The following is an 18395-nucleotide window of genomic DNA, read 5'->3' as shown; positions in this document are numbered from 1 at the left end:
AGATGTGGAAGCCACTCAAAATTACCACACAATAGATGTCCCAGTCAGATTTATTTAGATGTAACATAAAGCGATAGATCTGCACGCCCCACCTGCTGGGTTTGGGTACTTTGGGCTGTCTGGAGAGCACGGGCCCAACAGACACTGGCAAAAGCTTGAGGGTTGTTCCTTATAAGCCATACCAACAACGAAAATGGTTATGCTATGCAAAGCCTAGTTTCATTTCACGGGGGTTATCAGCTGTTGCAAGCTCTGCTTAACTTCCCTGAAAACGGAACTCTCCATTTATCAGCCACTCCAGAAGCTTCAGAATCAAAGAGGCAGAGGAGTCTTGGGTCCTTCTAGCTCAGAACTTTCTGCACTGAAAAAACCCCAGCTCTTTGGGGTTTCAAATAGGGGTCCCTCCCAGCACTACCTGGAGATGCCGGGGATTGAACTTAAGGCCTTCTGCATGCAAAGCAGGTGCTCCTCCAATGCAATGGCAGGACCAGGAGAGACCATTGAAAGGCAAAGCAAAATTCTTCACTTTTTTCTCCAAGGCGTCTCTCAAGCAAGCATGTGTAAGGGAGGTAGAGAGAGTTAAACACGCAATTGAAGCTTTCTCGTGCACAGATGACTAAAATCCCCCCCTCTCTCTATCTTTTTTTTTTTTTATAAAACTGCTTCCTCTCCCCACTCAGTGATATATTACATTCTTTTCTTTATTTATTACAGCAACTGTACACAATAACATAAATGGAAAAGAATGCTGACTAAAATTCTGGAAAACTATATTGAATTTTTAAAAAAATAGTTCTGGAAAACAAATTCATCATCCCTATTGAACAATGGAAACCTATTATGAAGGAAAACATTCCTTGCAATCAAATTGCAGCCATCTTACAGGCCTGGGCCTCTGGAAGTGTGACTGAAAACCCAGCCTTCTGCTTAAATTGCATAACTAAGCCATAGGGAGACACCTTTTACCAGGTCAGATCCAGCTCAGTATTGTTGACACTGACCGGCAGCAGCTCTCCAGTGTTTGTGGCCGGAGCCTTTCCAAGCTACCTGAGTTTGCCTCGGACCTTTAGGGAACAATGCATGTGATCTGCCACTAAGTTGTAGATGCCCCTAATGACCACAGGAAGCTGCCTTATACCGAGTCAGACTGTTGGTCCATCTACCTCAGTATTGTCAACACTGACTGGCTGCGGCTCTCCAGGTTTTCAGACGGGACATTCCTAGCCCTACCTGGAGATACCAAAGATTGGACTTGTTTGCATGCAATGCATGTGCTCTATATACGCTCCCACGGGAAGCTGACTTATGGTTGGACCATTAATCCATCTGGTTCAATATGGTCTACACAATGCCACAGAGCAACATCTCTCTTCCAGTTGCTAAAAACACAGGCAGCATTTCTCCACTCCCTGGGCAGAGCTTGTCTGGCATTTGAACCCGGGACTTCCTGCACCCTAAGCAAAAATAATACACGTAGGCCAAAAAGCAGGAAGAGGTGATGGAAAGAAAAAGGTGGGATGGAGGCACGGGGGGGAGGGCATGTTTTGAGGTGTCAACTGGGCACAGAATGAGAGGAATGGGGCAATGTGATCAACACACTCCAGAATCTGCATCTTTAGTCACCTACAAATCCTGGAATTTCAATACTACTACGTATATTTCTCACAAAGTTCATTTTCTTCCCCTTTTATGTACTAATTAAGCACCTGAGATTCCCTAGAACCCGTGACGGGCTTGTGATCCATTTGTAACATACAAAAAAACTGCTGTGCCACGCTCGGCGAGTCTCCACAAGCCTCCCTCATGTAGCCTTCATGCCCACATCTTGTATGCTCAGTGGAAGTGCCTTCCCCATGCTGTGGTCAATCGCGTCCATATTGTCCTCAACCTCTTCCGCAATCTGCGCCCCGCTCTCCTTTTTCAAGGCGCTTTCTTCCTTTGACAGGGGAAGGTCTTCTGCTAAAGCGCAGTCTCTGGAATCGGCGGCACCCAAACCATTCAGCAACTGGAACGGCAAGCTGTGGTCCGAAGCGTTACAGATGCTGACAGTGCAACTGACGTTGACGTGTGTTCCTCCACTGCTGGATTGCTCTGTTATTAAAAAAATAAGAAGGCAAAACCAATTTATAGCTGGCACTTTACTCCACAATAGCTCTCCTTTGTGCATCTTCACTGTGTTGGAGGGGCTGCCATGTGGTCGGTACATATAATCACACATGGCGGGACTGAAATTTGGTGGCTGAAAGGTGGCCAAATTTTGGAAGAAGGTGTTTGCTGAGATCGTTTTGATAACTGCACAAACGATTACTCCATCTTTCCACCTGGTGCTTTTGGACCTGTACATAGAAACATATATCACCTCTCGTAACAGCAGCCCAGGGTTGTACTGTATTGCTAAATCCTAATAATTTGGAATCGGAAAAAAAACTTCTGTGTTCTGTTTATAATATGTTGGGGAGGGGAATCTATCTTGTTAATAATTTGGATTGCTGGTGTTCTAGGGTTTAACAAATTACCTTTATTGAAAAGAGAGCGCACAGACTAAAAGTGTCTAAAGGGCAGAGCTTGAATGACCATTTTTAATATACACAACATGATTTTATTTCTTACACAAATATTGAGGCACATGGTGGTTACTCAGTGCCAGCAAAACATGCAAATGTCTGGTTCGTTTAAAGCCATATAGAACCTTTATTCTCAGTAATGATAGAACTCACAGGAGGAGAACACTTTTATTTTTCTATACAGAACTTAATTCGTTCCAGAGGTCCGTTCTTAACCTGAAACCGTTCTTAACCTGAAGTACCACTTTAGCTAATGGGGCCTCCTGCTGCCGCCGGGCTGCTGGTGTGCAATTTCTGTTCTCATCCTGAGGTAAAGTTCTTAACCTGAGGTACTACTTCCAGGTTAGCGGAGTCTGTAACCCAAGGTGTTTGTAACCCGAGGTACCTCTGTATCTTTATTATTTGTAAGGAGGACACTCTGTTGTCCCTTTGGAGCTGCGCTGGACCTTAGCACTTTCGTCCTTCCGTGCTGTGACACTTTCCACTTTATATTCTTTGTGTGTGTTTTTTCTTGCTATATTTTTGTTTTTCTTTTCTTTTGTAACTGATCGATATACCTATTTAAACCACACTATTATTGTGCAACTGATGAATGGAATAAATGAGTAGAAGCAGCATGCTCAGGGGAGTTTCTTACTTGAATTTGCGCCACTGTGATGCACGCAGGTATTTGATGGAGAAGATCTTTGTTGAGTCCTCTCTGTGTCGGTGCTTAAAGTGCCCTCGCTGCTGACCCCACTGCTTTTCTCAGAGGCCAGTGGGCTATCTAAAGACCCGCTGCTTGAGGCGGAGACCTGAAGGAGATTCTGCTCCTCCTGCTGCTGGGCGTTGGTGTCCTGAGGCCAGTTGGGGGATGCATTTTCGGGACACGAAAACGGCTAAAAAGCAACGGAGGACAAAGTTGTCAGAGACACGTCGATTTTGTGTTCAAGTAACTGACCATCAGCAGGTGCCCCTGAATGAATTTTCATTTTTTTTTAAAATATCCTCCTAAACAGAAAGTTATGAAGCAAAATGTGCAAGTACCTTTCAAACAATTTATGTGAATTGAGAGTGGCCGTGACGTAGCTACCTTCTCTATTTTTAGTCCTGTTGTGTTTAGCCGGCACCAGTATGTGAGAGAGATCAATATTATGTTATCTCCCCAACCAGGACCAGCAGTACATTAAAGGCATTCAATGAAACAAGAAGCTTGAATTATTCAGGAATAAAGTCTCTGCGTAAAAGGGTTGGGGGTGGTTGTCTCTCTGATCTTACGTTGTACCATGATCCCTAATGGCAGCCTTTTTATGTTACGCCCCGCCACACCATGGCAGCCATTTTGCAGCTGGCACCTCCAACACACACACAACATTTGAAATGTGCCCACTGGTTCAAAAAGGCTGGCAACCCACCAATGCAGAGTGGAGGAGTTTTAATTATTTATATTCACCTTTGCCTGAGTATGATCACTGAATACTCTAACCCAAACTGCAGGTCACAGTTAATGTTTAGCTGAGGGCTGATGACCATCCCCGGCATTTGTGTTAGGAGGCAAAGTACTCTTCTCTCCAGACAGTCATTGCAGAAGCTAGAGTGCATTTCACAGGGCCAGGCTTCAGAAGCTGGCATTCTTGGGCGGTTGCTGAGAGACCCACACTCCAGCGGGGGGATGGTGGGAGATATTTTGATCTGAAGGGTCAAGAGGTTGGGAGAAAGCTTACTTGGACCATACTGAGCTATATGGACCAAGGACTGTGTCCAACTTTTATTCAGAGTAGACTCATTGACGTTAATAGAAGTAGATCAACTGGTGCAAGGACGTTGGGATACCCAATGGAGTTTACCCTCCATCTCCCTATGTGCCTCCCTCAATTTGTTATAGGGATTCCCCACAACTCACCAGAGCAGATTTGGGGATGGCAAAGGGAAGGGGTAGGCAAGTTTTGTTGGGCAAGCAAAAATCCCCTTGCTTGCAAATCTACTTCACTGCATGTAGTCCAACAGACCAAAGTTAGTCATCTCCATTAGTTCAATGGGCATACTCTGAAAAGGACCAATGTTTGACACACCCTAATGGTCTGACTTTGTATAAGGTAGCTTCTTATAACCTCCACTCTCTTCTTCTTAAGAATTTGCCTCAGGAAGGTTTTGATAGTGCCCCAAGGCATTTTGGGATATTAACATGGTTCTCCATGAGAAGCACCATGTCAGGGGTATTATGGGTAATTAAAATGGTAGATGCCTCATGGACTCGGTGACCTAGTGCAGTGGGGATTTGCAGAGGCACATTGGAGCTGCCCACAGATGCTGGCTGTGGCACGCAGGGAGGAGTATCCATGCTTGGTATAGCTGGAGATGAAAATACAAAATTCTCCTTTATATTGGAAAAGAGGCTGTCACTCACCTGTTTTTCCTTGACAAAAGGCAGTACGTAAAGGTGGCCTGCCAAAGAGAAAAATCACAAATTACAAATTAACCTCCCTTCATGCAAAACTAGTTCCTGCAAAAGCCCACAGAGGGATGGATGATTTTGTCAATTTCTCGGCTTCTCGTTTCTTCCCATCTTTTAGCTATAAAGCAGGACAAGGACAGGGGACTAGATCCATCTTTGCCCAACCCCTGTGGGCAACTTTGACAGTTGGGCTGGGGCTGCCCACCTGTTGACCACCTGATGTCAAAATGTGACCACACAGTACTTTGCAAGCACCGCTATGGTCGCTGGTGGGGGGCTGACAATCGGAGATCTGTGCATTGGAAGATGCCCCAACGGTGTAGCTCATGCGACACAATTATCAGAATACTTCAGCTACCTATGCCAATTAGCATTGCATGTGCCTAGAAAGAGTTATAGGAATGGCCTGTTCATATCATTTAGAAAAACTAACCCATTGGACCCATTCTCGGTAACCAAATTGTACATACTGGTAGTAACTCTCCCCTAACCGCTGAAGGAGGCCAATTGGGTCTAAAAGCCTTTGACTAAATTTGTTGTTATTCATTGGTCATGTAAGTATTTTGATCAGTCTCAGACATAAACAGAACAGTTTAAGTTGTCACTGTACAGTGGTACCTCTGGTTACGTACTTAATTCGTTCTGGAGGTCCGTTCTTAACCTGAAACTGTTCTTAACCTGAAGCACCACTTTAGCTAATGGGGCCTCCCTCTGCTGCTGCGCCGCAGCCACACGATTTCTGTTCTCATCCTGAAGCAAAGTTCTTAACCTGAAGCGTTATTTCTGGGTTAGCGGAGTATGTAACCTGAAGTGCATGTAACCTGAAGCGTATGTAACCCGAGGTACCACTGTATTACCTTTGCGATTTTCTCCGTTTCGACTGCATGCTTATATTTCCACATTGTGTTAAAGTTGTATTTTATTTTCTTATAATATTTAGAAACATCCCCCCCCATTCCTACCCAACTTAAATCTTTCAGTCTTGTTTTATATCGTGGGGATAGAGCATCCTTGTATCATGTTGCACAGTTACTAAGAGAACATCTGTTCTTATCCATTGGGATGCCTGGCTTTCTGTGCTCCAGATTCCAAGAATCTGGAGCTGTCCAGAAATATCCGTTGTTATTTATTGGAAGCTGGTGTGTTCACTGCCGCTGGGAGCATAGCCAAGATGCCGATCTCATTCTTTTCTCTGATTTCCGGCTAAGAGTTCTTGCAACTTAAAAAGATATAATACCGTCCCCTCCAGAAAGTTGGGAAAGACAGAAAGCTGGGGAGGCAGGCAGACAGAGTATTCCGAAGCTATGTAAGTAAACTCTGGTAAGACCACTGAGACATAGGATTGTACAGTTGGAAGGTACCCCAATGATCATCTAGTCCAGCCACTTGCAATGCAGCAATAGAACAGAAGAGTCTATTGTTGCCATGCCTAGTGGAAAGCCAGCAACAGAGAGGAATAGATTCACAGGCAGTAGAGAACACCTGTACTAGGGGCATAAAGAGTAGAACTGTATGATGGAAGACAGGAGAGAACCCGTTGTATACAAAACAAAACAAACAAAATGGGGGCTTATAATGAAAGAGAGGACAATCAAAGACTTTGATTATGTTCCCCATCAGGGGGAGCTCTGAGTGCAAGAGACCACCAGGGGTTCTGGGGACTTCTGGGACCAGAGTCAGGGATGCAGCAGCCATGATGCGTTTTAGTTATTTCCTCAGCAGTTCTTCACACGTCTCACCTTTTTTCCTCAGAGCAAAACAGGCACAAGTCCCTCCGATCAGTGCAAATACGGCACACGCCACTCCGGCCACCAAACCTAGGAAAACAAACGACGACAATGCTAGGAACCCCAATGCAAAACCCAGAAAAACACAATTGCCAATGCTTCTAATTTCCGTCTGGGAAACACTAGGGTTTTCAGATGTCACATTTCTGGAAACTTTGAAGTGTGCTGGGTGAGGGGAGAGTCAGTTTCAAAAATGTAAATGATGGGAGAAATCGAACTTTATGTCACCTTATCAAACCTAGACTGGACTTCAAGAAGAAGGGTCTAAATCTGAGTCCTCAAAATTAGCCAGGGTGAAATGTCTTTGTTGTTGTTGTTGTTGTTGTTGTTGTTGTTGTTGTTGTTGTTGTTCTGTTGTGGATGTCATATATAATAATAATAGTGGTGGTAGTAGCAACCCTTAACGTTGTTTTTTTTACTACACTTCTAACTGCTCAAAGCACACAACACATGTTATCTAGCTGTGATCTTTCATTTGTCTATTTCCTCGATTTCCTAACCAGCCTTCCCAGGGCAGGTGTACAGCAATACAGTTATAAAAGCAGTTATGCAATCAAACGGTTACGAAACCAAGTACAACAGTCCCAACCAAAACAGAGCAGGTTCTGGATTTTGACAAAAGTGATGGGTCCCCAAAACAAAAGAGCTTAAGAGTGAAAGAGTAGAGCAAAGAGGTGCATCTGTAACATATGGCAGAAGCTGGATGCACCTCTGTAGGGAAGGAGTTCTACCTTTAGGGGCTGCCACAGAGAAGGCCCCCTTCCTGGGCTACCTTTCCCCACATTCCTGACCGTGGCAGCACTACCAAGAGAGCCCCCTCTGCAGATCTTAACACCCAAGAGGACCCTTAGAGATGGAGGCAAAAGTCCTACACAGCAAAGTTTGCAAAACTGTTCTTTTCTTCATGGGCCATTTGGAAATTGATGAGGGCCTTGACGGACCATATAATGTTATTTTTCTGCTCCGTGTGGCAATTGTAATGTGTTGTGCTATAGTCCTTCCTTGCTTGTTGCCCTTATTTTTATTTATTTGCTTCCTCCTGCTAATCCTTCCCAAGGAAGGGTCCAAGGGGTTACCTAGCCCAGCAATGCAGCAATGCAGGAGTCACCACTTTGGAATCCCTGACAGATGACCCTCCAAACTCTGCTTAAAAACCTCCAACGAAGGAGAATCCACCACCTTCCTAGGTAGTCTGTTATTACATAGAAACATAGAATTGTAGAGTCGGAATGGGCCCTGAGGACCATCCAGTCCAAGGCCCCTACAATGCAGGAATAAGCAGCAGACCCATGCGGGGATCGAACCTGCAACCTTGGCGCTATCAGCACCACACTCTAGCCAGCTGAGCTATCCAGGCTCCTGCGGTGGTTGAGATGCATTCCTTTGATGCAAGCTGCTTTGAGCATGATTTTCTTTGTGGGGGGAAAAACTATGAACGAACTACGAATGAACGAGTCCATCCCGACCCTTGCCTGGAAATGGCGAGTATTGAACCTGAGACCTGGCACTGCAGCGCTGTGACACCCCCTCTCCAAAAGAGGGACATGACCCCAGCTCACTCTGTACACTGCCTAGAAGTTAATTCCCCCGCCCTCCGCAATGCTCACCAGCAATTTGAGACACATCTGCTGGAGGCTGTTGCCGAACCTCCTGCGACTTCCCTGTCGGACTCGTGGTGACCAAACGAGTCTTTTCAGTGACTGTGGTGTGCAGAAGAGTGGCCATGGTGACAACAGGCGCGCCAGGATCGTTGCAAACTGCATCATGGGTGCTGTTTCCGGGAGTGATTTCTGATTCACAACTGTGAGGAACCAAAAAACGGGAGAAGGAAAGTGAAAAATCTGGCAAGAACCAGGAAAGAGTATTCTTATGACAGTTAAACCAATCATAGGATTGTAGAATTGCAGAGAAGAATGGCAAACTTAAGCTGCTGGATTATGCCGAAATGGCAAAACTGACCAGAAAACTCAGGAACCAAGAGGACCAAAACTTTAATAAAGAACGAGAAAATTTTATAATTTACTTGAGAGGTCACTGTAAGCAGATGAAAACATTAGCAGGTTTGCAGTAACACTTGTAATGTAGAAAACACTATGGACAAAATGGAGAGACATAAAATTTGGATGATGAAATAATATGCAGTTGATAATATTTTCTGATAATAGGACACATGGGTGGGAAGGTGGGAAGTCTAGAGATTCAGATAAATCTCTAAACATGGATTTCTAATTTTTATTGTTATAATTCTACACTTGTAAAATCAAATGAAAATTATTTGGGGGGGGGGGAATTGGAGAATTGGAAGGCACCCACTGGATCATCTTATCCAACCCTCTGGAACCACAGCTAATATTTTTTAAAATAATACTAAACTTTAAGGAAGTAACTAATGGGGACTAAGGTCACTGGTACAGCAGCTGCTTTGCATGCAGAATGTCCCAGGACCCAGCATTCCCAAACCTGGAATTATTATGATTAAAATCTGTATACTGCCCTTCATCCAGAGATCACTGGGCAGTTCACAACATAAAAATACAAAACGAGAACTGAAAATACATTTTAAAAAAGCTAAAAACAAACAAAACAATTACCCTTCTCCCACAAACACATTAAAAAGACCGTGTGATGTTTAATCAGCCAAAGGCCTGGTTATAGAGGAACGTGTTTGTTTGTGTGTGTGTGTGTGTGTGTGTTCTTAAAGGTCACTTGGGTTTTGCATTGCCAGTATTTAAGGTCCAAGAAGGGACCCGCTTCAACTTTAAAGGGAAGAAGCAGGACTGCTACCACCCTTTGCAAGGCTGCCACCTATGCATCTGCATATTTGGTGGAGAGATGGGGCAACTTACATCCTGTGAGGCCTGCAGGAGGCGCTGTGGGACTCCACATCTGAAAATGTGCCTGGACCGCAGGGCACACATTCCACATCGCTCTTTTCTGTGCCTACAAACAAACAAACAAACAGGCATTTTCAAAGAGTTATCATTAGTCACGTCCACAGAAACATGAGAGCGGGAAATGGCTCAAAATCCCAGACCCAATGCTTTGGAGTTGACCTCCCAGAGGAACCACAGTTCCCAGGTTCCCAGCTCTCTTTTTAAAGAGACAGGTGGGTAGCCGTGTTGGTCTGCCATAGTCGAAACAAAATAGAAAATTCTTTCCAGTAGCACCTTAGAGACCAACTGAGTTTGTTCTTGGTGTGAGCTTTCGTGTATCTGAAGAAGTGTGCATGCACACGAAAGCTCATACCAAGAACAAATTCAGTTGGTCTCTAAGGTGCTACTGGAAAGAATTTTCTATTTTTTTAAAGAGAGAGAAAGAGAGAGAGAGAGAGAGAGAGAGAGAGAGAGAGAGTCTCTTTTATATATACAGAATTTTTATTAAATTTTCTGTTTTACAATTTAAAGTACTCATTTTTACATCCTTAAGATATCAATGACTTCCCTTCTTCTCTTTCCACGGTTCATTTTGCATATCATAAATCCCTGCATATTTTGCAAAAAAAACTATACCATTCGGTATTCCATTATTACGTCCATCAAAACTTATTTACACTGTTGAATCTCTCTTAATGCTGCCAGCGTTTTCAGCTGTACACAATTATTTCCCATATTTTCAACAGAGAGAGTTTCTAGCATTTGTAGAAGTTGATACATGAGATAAAGGCCACATTCACACCATACATTTGAAGCACTACTGTCATGGCTCCCCCCCCAAGTAATTCTGGGAGCTGTAGTTCGTTAAGGGTTCTGAGAGTTGTTAGGAGACACACACACACCCCATCACCGCTGTCACCCCTCCCTGCTGTTCCCCACTGCTATATACATAGCTGTCAACCCTCCCTGCTATTTCCCAATGCTATAATAAGGGAATTTCCCGCAAAAAAGGAAAAGGTTGACAGCTATGCACCCCATTCCCCTCCCAGAGTGGTTTAACAATCCATCCCTCTTCATAGGGAATTTTGGGAGTTGCAGCTCTGTGTGAGAAATCTCCTAATAACTCTCAGCACTCTTGACAAACTACTAGCACCCAGAATTTGTGGTGGGGGGCAGAGGGAGGAAGCCACGACCGTGTAAAGATGATGGCCCGTGTTAGGATATTTGAGGGGCGTAACTTAGATGATAGAGCAAATGAGTCTTCCGTCGCTCCCGAGGGAAGCACCCATGGCGGTTCAAATTATAAGAAAGGAAACTTTGACAAAACAGTAGGAAGAGCTTCCAGGCGACATGGGCTGTCTTACAGGGGAACAGGGACCACCCCCCCAAAAAAGGTGATAGGCTCTCCTTAGATGTTTTAGAGCCTGGAATAAGCGCGAGAAAGTGGGGAGCAGGCTAATTTCTCACCTAAAATAAAGCAACGAGAGGAATAGCACCTGTACATTTCAGGTGGTCCCCCGTGTCAGCTGTACTCAGAGCAGACCAATTGAAATAAACAGGCCTGATGAACTTAATTGATTTCAGTGGGTCTACTTTGAGTAGGACTTAGTTGGGTACAACTGGCCACACCCACCCCGTCCATTTAAAAGCGCAGCGATACCACTTTGGTGGTGGACTCTTCTTCGCTGAAGGGTTTTAAACAGAGGCTGGACAGACATCCGTCGGGGATTCTCGAACCGTGATGCAGCGGGTTGGACTAGATGACCACTTGGGATACCTTCCAACTCAACAGTTCTATGATTCTACAACAGCACTCTGCCCACCTGCAGCTCCCAGCAGCTGGCACCCAGAGGCCTAATTCAGGAGAGATGCTGCACGACCACCGTTGCGGCGGTGCCTAAGAACTCTTTTCGGACACTTTGGGTGTTGCAAAGAAAGCTATAAGCTTCCCAAAGACGACTTCTTCTTCTTTCTTCTTCTTCTTCTTCTTCTTCTTCTTCTTCTTCTTCTTCTTCTTCTTTTTGGTGAAGTTTAGCATTTCTTTGCTTGAGCCACACAGTTTTACTGGCTCTTTGCCACACTCCAAATCTCTCCCCGCATTATCGGCCACTGCCCTTTCCCGTCCCTGTGTAAACTTCCCCTTCCTGCCAGTGAACTTTGCACAACAACAAAACCGCCTGCAACGTGTGGGTCAGAGATCGCGCTCCTTTGTGTTCCCAGCCTGCTCTGGCTCTGCTTCCTTGGCTTCCTGGCACCTCATTCCTACCTGACTTGCTACCTGCCTCTCTCTGTATCTGACTTGATTGCCTTTCAGGAACTGAGCTATGGAAGAGCCATAGCTCAGGGGCAGAGAATCTGCTTTGCATGCAGAAGGTCCCAGGTTCAGTTTTATGGAAAGAAGGTTTTAGGTCATGTGGGTACAGCAACGGAGTTTACCCCCTGGTATATTTCATGCAGGGATGGGAAGCCTGGGCCCTTTGAGATGTTGCTGGATTGTAACCCCCACCATTTATTTATTTATTTATTTATTTATTTATTTATTTATTTATTTATTTATTTATTTATTTATTTATTGCTGTATCAAATACAGTGGTACCTCTGGTTACGTACTTAATTTGTTCTGGAGGTCCGTTCTTAACCTGAAACTGTTCTTAACCTGAAGCACCACTTTAGCTAATGGGGCCTCCCGCTGCCGCTGTGCTGCCAGAGCACAATTTCCGTTCTTATCCTGAAGCAAAGTTCTTAACCTCAAGCGTTATTTCTGGGTTAGCGGAGTCTGTAACCTGAAGCGTATGTAACCAGAGGTACCACTGTATAGATAAATATATATATGTAAACATCACAGCAGTTTACAACAATATTTAAAAAAACCCATAAACCGTACAACCAACCCCCCCAAAAAACTATAAAATCATGAAAAATTTAAAAGCAAAAAGAAAATTTTAAAACAAACATCAGTAGACTGTCGTGTTGGGGAATGTACTCTTAATTGCCTGGATAGGCCTGGCAAAATAAAAGTTTTCAGCAGGCATTTACGGTAAAAATTGGCCCAGAAGGCACTTGCTGAATCTCTAGTGGCAGGGTATTTCACAGGACTGGAGAAACGACACTTAAAGGCTTGATTTCTCATTGGCGTCAAATGCGCCTCACCAACTTTGGGAACGGCCAGAGGCGCCGGCCATCGGCCATGCTGGTTGGGGCTGGCGTCAAAAGTAGTCTCCAAAGGCCATCAATTTCCTATCGAGTCACAGAGAAGCTAGAAGTTCACACACATACCTTTCCATTTTCCATCCAGGTTAGAGTGTTGGACTGCAACCTGGCAGACCAGGGTTCAAATCCACACCCAGCCATGAAGCTTGCTGGGTGGACGTGGCCCCAGTGTCTTAGCCTAACCTATCTCACAGGGCTGTTGTGATGATAAATTGGAGAATCACGCACACCAATAACACTAATAGGGGATCATTTCAGCCAGGCAAAAGCCCTTGAGGAGGGTGCAGAGCAGGGGCGGTGAGGGACGTGGCCTAAGGAGGTTCTTAAAGGCCATTTTGAGAGCCCTAGGAGGCTGCACTCTGCCCATTGGCCTGAGGCTCCCCACCTGTTGCTTTGACACACCAGAAGACCCTTGTTTTTGTGTCTCTGCCGTCACCATTTGTCCCCTAGGGAGAGAGAAAGAAGAGACCGCTCAGATTTACCTGGTGTTGCGACTCCGTAGCCTTTTTGGCATTGCTGGTATAACTTGCACCACCTGCAGGTACCTGAGAGGGCCAGTTGGCAGAAGTGGTGAGGAGGACACTGGCATACTCTGTCTTGCGTCCGAGTGCACTCCTTTGTTTGAACCAATCCTAATTTCAGAGGAGGAAATATAAGACATCAGGGGGCTGTAGAATGGCAGAAGCCAATAGTCAAATGCCTGGAGATTGGGGAGAAGGTGGTGGGCGAGGGGGACCGTCCTCTTGTAGGGATTACAGGATTTGACTTAATTTGGTGGGAGTCAGGAAGTGGTGTTTTATGGGCTCTATGGAGGCCCTCATATCTTTCCCTAGCTGAGTGATGGAGCCTCTGTTTTGCATGCAGAAGGTCACAGGTTCGATTCCTGGTATCTCCAAGTAGGGCTGAGAGAGACCCCTGTCTGAAATCCTAGAAAGCCACTTTCAGTCAGGGGAGGCAATGTCAAGACAGATGGACCAATGGGCTGACTTTACAGCATAAGGCAGTTTGCTATACTAAATATATCCCTGCTGAAATATGAGAGGCCTCATCAGTATTGGCATTCCACCGGCTCTTGAAGAGACACCTGTTCAGACAAGCATTCCCCTGAACTTGAACTTTACAATCAAATTCCAGTAACTGTTGGAACTGTTATTTTTTTTTACACAGGTTTGTTTCGTTTTATACTTTAGTAGTGGGTGATATTGGGTATTTTCATTATGTGTAGGGACGCGGGTGGCGCTGTGGGTTAAACCACAGAGCCTAGGGCTTGCTGATCAGAAGGTTGGCGGTTCGAATTCCCACAATGGGGTGAACTCCCGTTGCTCGGTCCCAGCTCCTGCCCACCTAGCAGTTCAAAAGCACGTCAAAAGTGCAAGTAGATAAACAGGTACCGCTCCGGCAGGAAGGTAAACGGCACTTCTGTGCGCTGCTCTGGTTCACCAGCAGTGGCTTTGTCATGCTGGCCACATGACCCGGAAGCTGTACGCCAGCTCCCTCGGCCAGTAACACGAGATGAGCGCCGCAACCCCAGAGTCGGACATGACTGGACCTAATGGTCAGGGTCCCTTTACCTTTTACATTATGTGTGGATATTTTTTTAAATTGCAGCTCCTAGAAGCTGTCAAAATGTGGCAGCAGCCACATCCTGTGAATGGCTTCGATTGGCTAGCTAAACCAGGGGAGGGTAGCTGGTGGGTTTTAAACCCTCAGTGAGTTAGGGATTTCCCCTGCATGTGAAGACAGGCTCTGACAGATTGAGCAGATGCAACCAATACTGGGTCCAATGCTCAAGAAGGCGGTTTCTGCATGTGCTGTAGAGGGAAGTGAGGGGCAGATGGGGCTTATCAACCTGGGAAGGAGGAGGAAAACTCTGATCCTAAACCTCTGTTACCTTAAGGGATATCTTTGTAAGAAGTAAAGGCTAAGGAGTAAACCCAGAGTAGAGTCCATAAAATGTTTGGATGGTGCCAAATTTATTGCTCTGCTTTCCTTTGTACCACATCAGTGAGGCCGAGACAGGGGTCTTGTCATCTGGGCAGCATAGGACCTCCATACACACAGCCCAGGCTTGTGCCCTGGGGAGGTCACATCGGTGCTGCTAACACAGCAGTTTGACTTCACCCCCCCCCCCCCGAGGCACACTCCATTGTCTCCTGAGGCAGACGGGTGTCAACAACAATCCGCTTAGAAGTCGATTTGGCATGTAAGTGGTATATGAATTTAATAATAGCAATAATAGTTCAATTGAGGGCCATGAGGACTGGAATCTTACTTGATATTTAAGTGATGGGACTGTAGCTCAGTAGTAGAGCACATGCTTTGTGTGCAAAAGGTCGCAGGTTCAATCCACAGCCTCTCCAGTTTGGGCTGGGAATATCCCCTGCCTGAAACCCCGAGCTGCTGGTGTCACTCAGTATAGAGAATTCCAAGCTAGAAGGACCATTAGTCAGACTCTTTATAAGGTAGCTTCCTATTCTCCTAATCAGAGAAATGGCTTTTATGGTATGAAAAGTTACAGGACTTCAAGCAGACAGTTACCGGACATGTGCCAATTGGAAATCAAGCATTATGTCTGATCTAAAACTTTTGTAGGCACAAACAGTATCGAAAGCAGGTTTGCGTTTAACAGCCCCAATACCATCACGGGTTCAAATCACTGCAAATGCATGATAAAAATGGTGTCTGGAAGGGGGCCCAAAAGCATAAGGGACTTGTGTTGCATTATCACCTTCCACCTCCAGGGCCCTCAGATTCAGGCTAGCAAGCTCCAGTGAGCTCCTCATACCTGTTTTGCATGATGGCGAACAGCTGAAACAGAGTCCAGCTGTGCTCCAGACATCTGTATATGTCCCCTCATCACACGCTCCGCACTTCGTGTCAGCGTTCTCAGTGCACTTTTCAAGCACGCGGGAACCTGCAATGCAAAATATATTTGTCAGAGGGAGAGGCTAGCGACGGAAATGGTTTTGTGGAAAGTCATTTCTGCATTTGTGCCCATCAGTGCTGCATGTGTATTGGTCTTCTGCAATCTACTGTAAGAGGAATTTAAAAGGGGGCCTCCGAACATCACTTGGCATAGTCCTTTGTGCAGATTCTCCTACAACATTCCAGTAAAGCCCCCCCCCTGTACCTTTGATTAGAAGATTCTTTCTTGAGGCTTCAGATACTGCAATCAGTTCTGTTTGCTCAAAGGCATTTCTTAATTCTTATAAGAAGAGTCAGTTCCTATTACATGGGAGTGAGTTTGGTAATTAATTTCCTATTCACAACCCAAACAATAATTCATTTTTGAATTTTGAATTTTTATGAGTGCAGTTTTGTAATGTCACAGTTGCGCTTTTTAGAACAACAGTTCTGGAAACTATTAAATTGACCTCATTGCCCCACTCCACAGCAGAAAACAGGCATGCTTTTACTGAGATGCAATTGAGGACCAGTTCAGCAACGCCATGTGATGAACATCAAACCAGGAAGAAGCTTGTAACAAAAGGTACACCCCCCTGAAAAGTCCTATAGGTGCTTTGCCAGGCTGCAATGGGTTAGCAATGCAATTGCATTCAAAGTCTGAAAAAATCACCATGGACCAAGTCTTTAAATGATGGAGGGCAACACAGAAGGTATGGAGATGCAGAGAGAGCATCAGCTTTGCATGCAGAAGGTCTCAAATTCAATCTGTGGCACTTCCAGTTATAAGGACCTCCGCCTGGTCATTCTGTTTGGTTATGGCAAAGGTCAGGTCCTAGCAGGGGCGTAGGAAGGGGGGCGATGGGGGCGGTGGAGGGGTGACACTCTGGGCGCCCCCCCCCCAACGACACCCAAGCCAAGCCCCGCGGCCGCCTGGTAAAAAGCCACGCTCAACAGCAGGGCTCACAAACCTGCTCGGCACGCACTTTGCTATTTCCGGCTCGGGCGGAGGCAAGAGGCAGGCAGGTTAGCCGTCAGAGCAGGTGCCCTCTGCGCTTTGCTTCATTCCTTCCCGCTTGGGCTGTGTGCGGAGGGGCGGGGCGGGGTTCTCTTGGGCCGCTGACGCCCCTCCCTGGCTCGCCTCTGCTCCGTAGAGCACATGCGCAGCATCGCTACACATGCCTCGAACGTAATGACGTATGCGTCGAACGTAGCAACGTTGCACATGCGCGCTACGGAGTGACTCCGCCCCCAGGCGGCCTCAGGTTTGCTGCCCCGGGTGGCAAAGCGGCTTCCTCCGCCAGTGGGTCCTAGCAGATTAGAGGGAAATGCTCATATAACAATCTGCTATAACTGAAAACAGATAAAGACTCTTGACTGTAGTGGGCAGTATAGCCAACTAAGTTCTACTCAGAGTACAGCCACAGAAATTAATGCAGCTAAGTTAGCTGTGCCCACTAATTTCAATGCACCTACTCTGAGCAGGATTAACATTGAATGCAACCCTGAGTAATTAAAACTCCGGAAATACAACAGACTCGACAAGAGTGCATTCTAAACAATATATCCCAGATACAGATGTGCAATACTACTGGAAATGTACTTTTGGTAGTCTTATAATTTTCTCTTCCTCCGTTACTTCTATTGGCTTATTTTGCTGCTATTATATTTTGATTCTTGTTGTACCTTTATGGATTAAAACGATAAATAATTTGAAAAGGGACCTCTGCCTAGAACCCCCGAGGAGCTGTTGACAGTCAGCGTGGAGACCCTTAAAAGGGCTAGATCTTTTCTGAGCATTTGCTACATCACGCTTTTTTCTGCCGCTGCTATCCCTTCCATTTCTGTTTCATTTTCAAGGGGGTTATTAGGATAGAGGGCTAGAGCCACTTTTAACGTTTATGCAAATTGTTTCAACACAGCGAAAGCCACTTTGCAAGCTTTTCTTAAAGTAAAATAAAAACTACTAAGAAGGCTGAATAAATTAAGTTTTAAATGAATGTAACCCCCCCCCCCAAGGGTACAGTCAAGTCAGCTGATTGAGGATTCACTTGAAAACATTACATCAGCAGGTTGGAATTAGAAGCTGTGCTTCCAAGAATCCATAAAGACTGCAACAGACTGTGGAAAAACACCGCTGTTTTTGAGCTCTGTATCAAGGCTGGCTTCACCACTAGGGAGAGTGAGACATTGGCCTTGGGCAGCTGATGCTAGGGGCTGCGGCACCCTTACAGCCTGCCCTGTAGCCCCTAAAATAATCTGTTGCATTGTAGAGAAGGGCACTGTCACCAGCGCTGAAGCAAATATTAGCTGCTATTTGGTTGCAATCTCCATATGGAACCGATGAGGAGGGTGGGTCTTTCACGGGCTGCGAGGTTTTCTTGGGCTGCCTCTGCTATGTAGCAACCTGCAGCACTGACTGAATTTTCCTGATGGGAATTTTAGTCCAGGGTTTACGGAGATCCACTGGGATGAATGAGGCTGGCACAGACAGTACTGCCTGCAACATGGATCAATACTGCAGCTCAGAATAAGGCAAGCTTCCTACGTTCTGTGTAGATCAATATGCATTTAATAGAAGCCTTTAGCGACCAGCGGAGCATATTTTTTCAGTATGCGATGG

General features: G+C 45.6%; 1 protein-coding gene across 1 annotated transcript in view; it reads right to left on the bottom strand.

Moving 5' to 3' along the window:
• Positions 1-1230: 1230 nt before the first annotated feature.
• The window catches only part of LOC117050996 (tumor necrosis factor receptor superfamily member 1B-like), a 35449-nt gene continuing 18284 nt past the window's right edge, over positions 1231-18395 (bottom strand). Inside the window, exons 3-10 of the mRNA XM_033156998.1 lie at positions 15654-15782; positions 13351-13500; positions 9632-9725; positions 8393-8586; positions 6738-6815; positions 4705-4988; positions 3195-3442; positions 1231-2336 (exon numbers count right to left, since the gene is read on the bottom strand). Of these exons, the coding sequence (XP_033012889.1) occupies positions 1802-2336; positions 3195-3442; positions 4705-4988; positions 6738-6815; positions 8393-8586; positions 9632-9725; positions 13351-13500; positions 15654-15782 (1712 nt within the window). The 3' untranslated portion in view covers positions 1231-1801. The remainder of the gene's footprint in view (positions 2337-3194; positions 3443-4704; positions 4989-6737; positions 6816-8392; positions 8587-9631; positions 9726-13350; positions 13501-15653; positions 15783-18395) is intronic.

The sequence above is a fragment of the Lacerta agilis genome, chromosome 8 (assembly GCF_009819535.1).
Source record: "Lacerta agilis isolate rLacAgi1 chromosome 8, rLacAgi1.pri, whole genome shotgun sequence".
NCBI classification, from domain to species: Eukaryota; Metazoa; Chordata; class Lepidosauria; order Squamata; family Lacertidae; genus Lacerta; species Lacerta agilis.
This window is presented reverse-complemented; position numbering and strand designations above follow the sequence as displayed.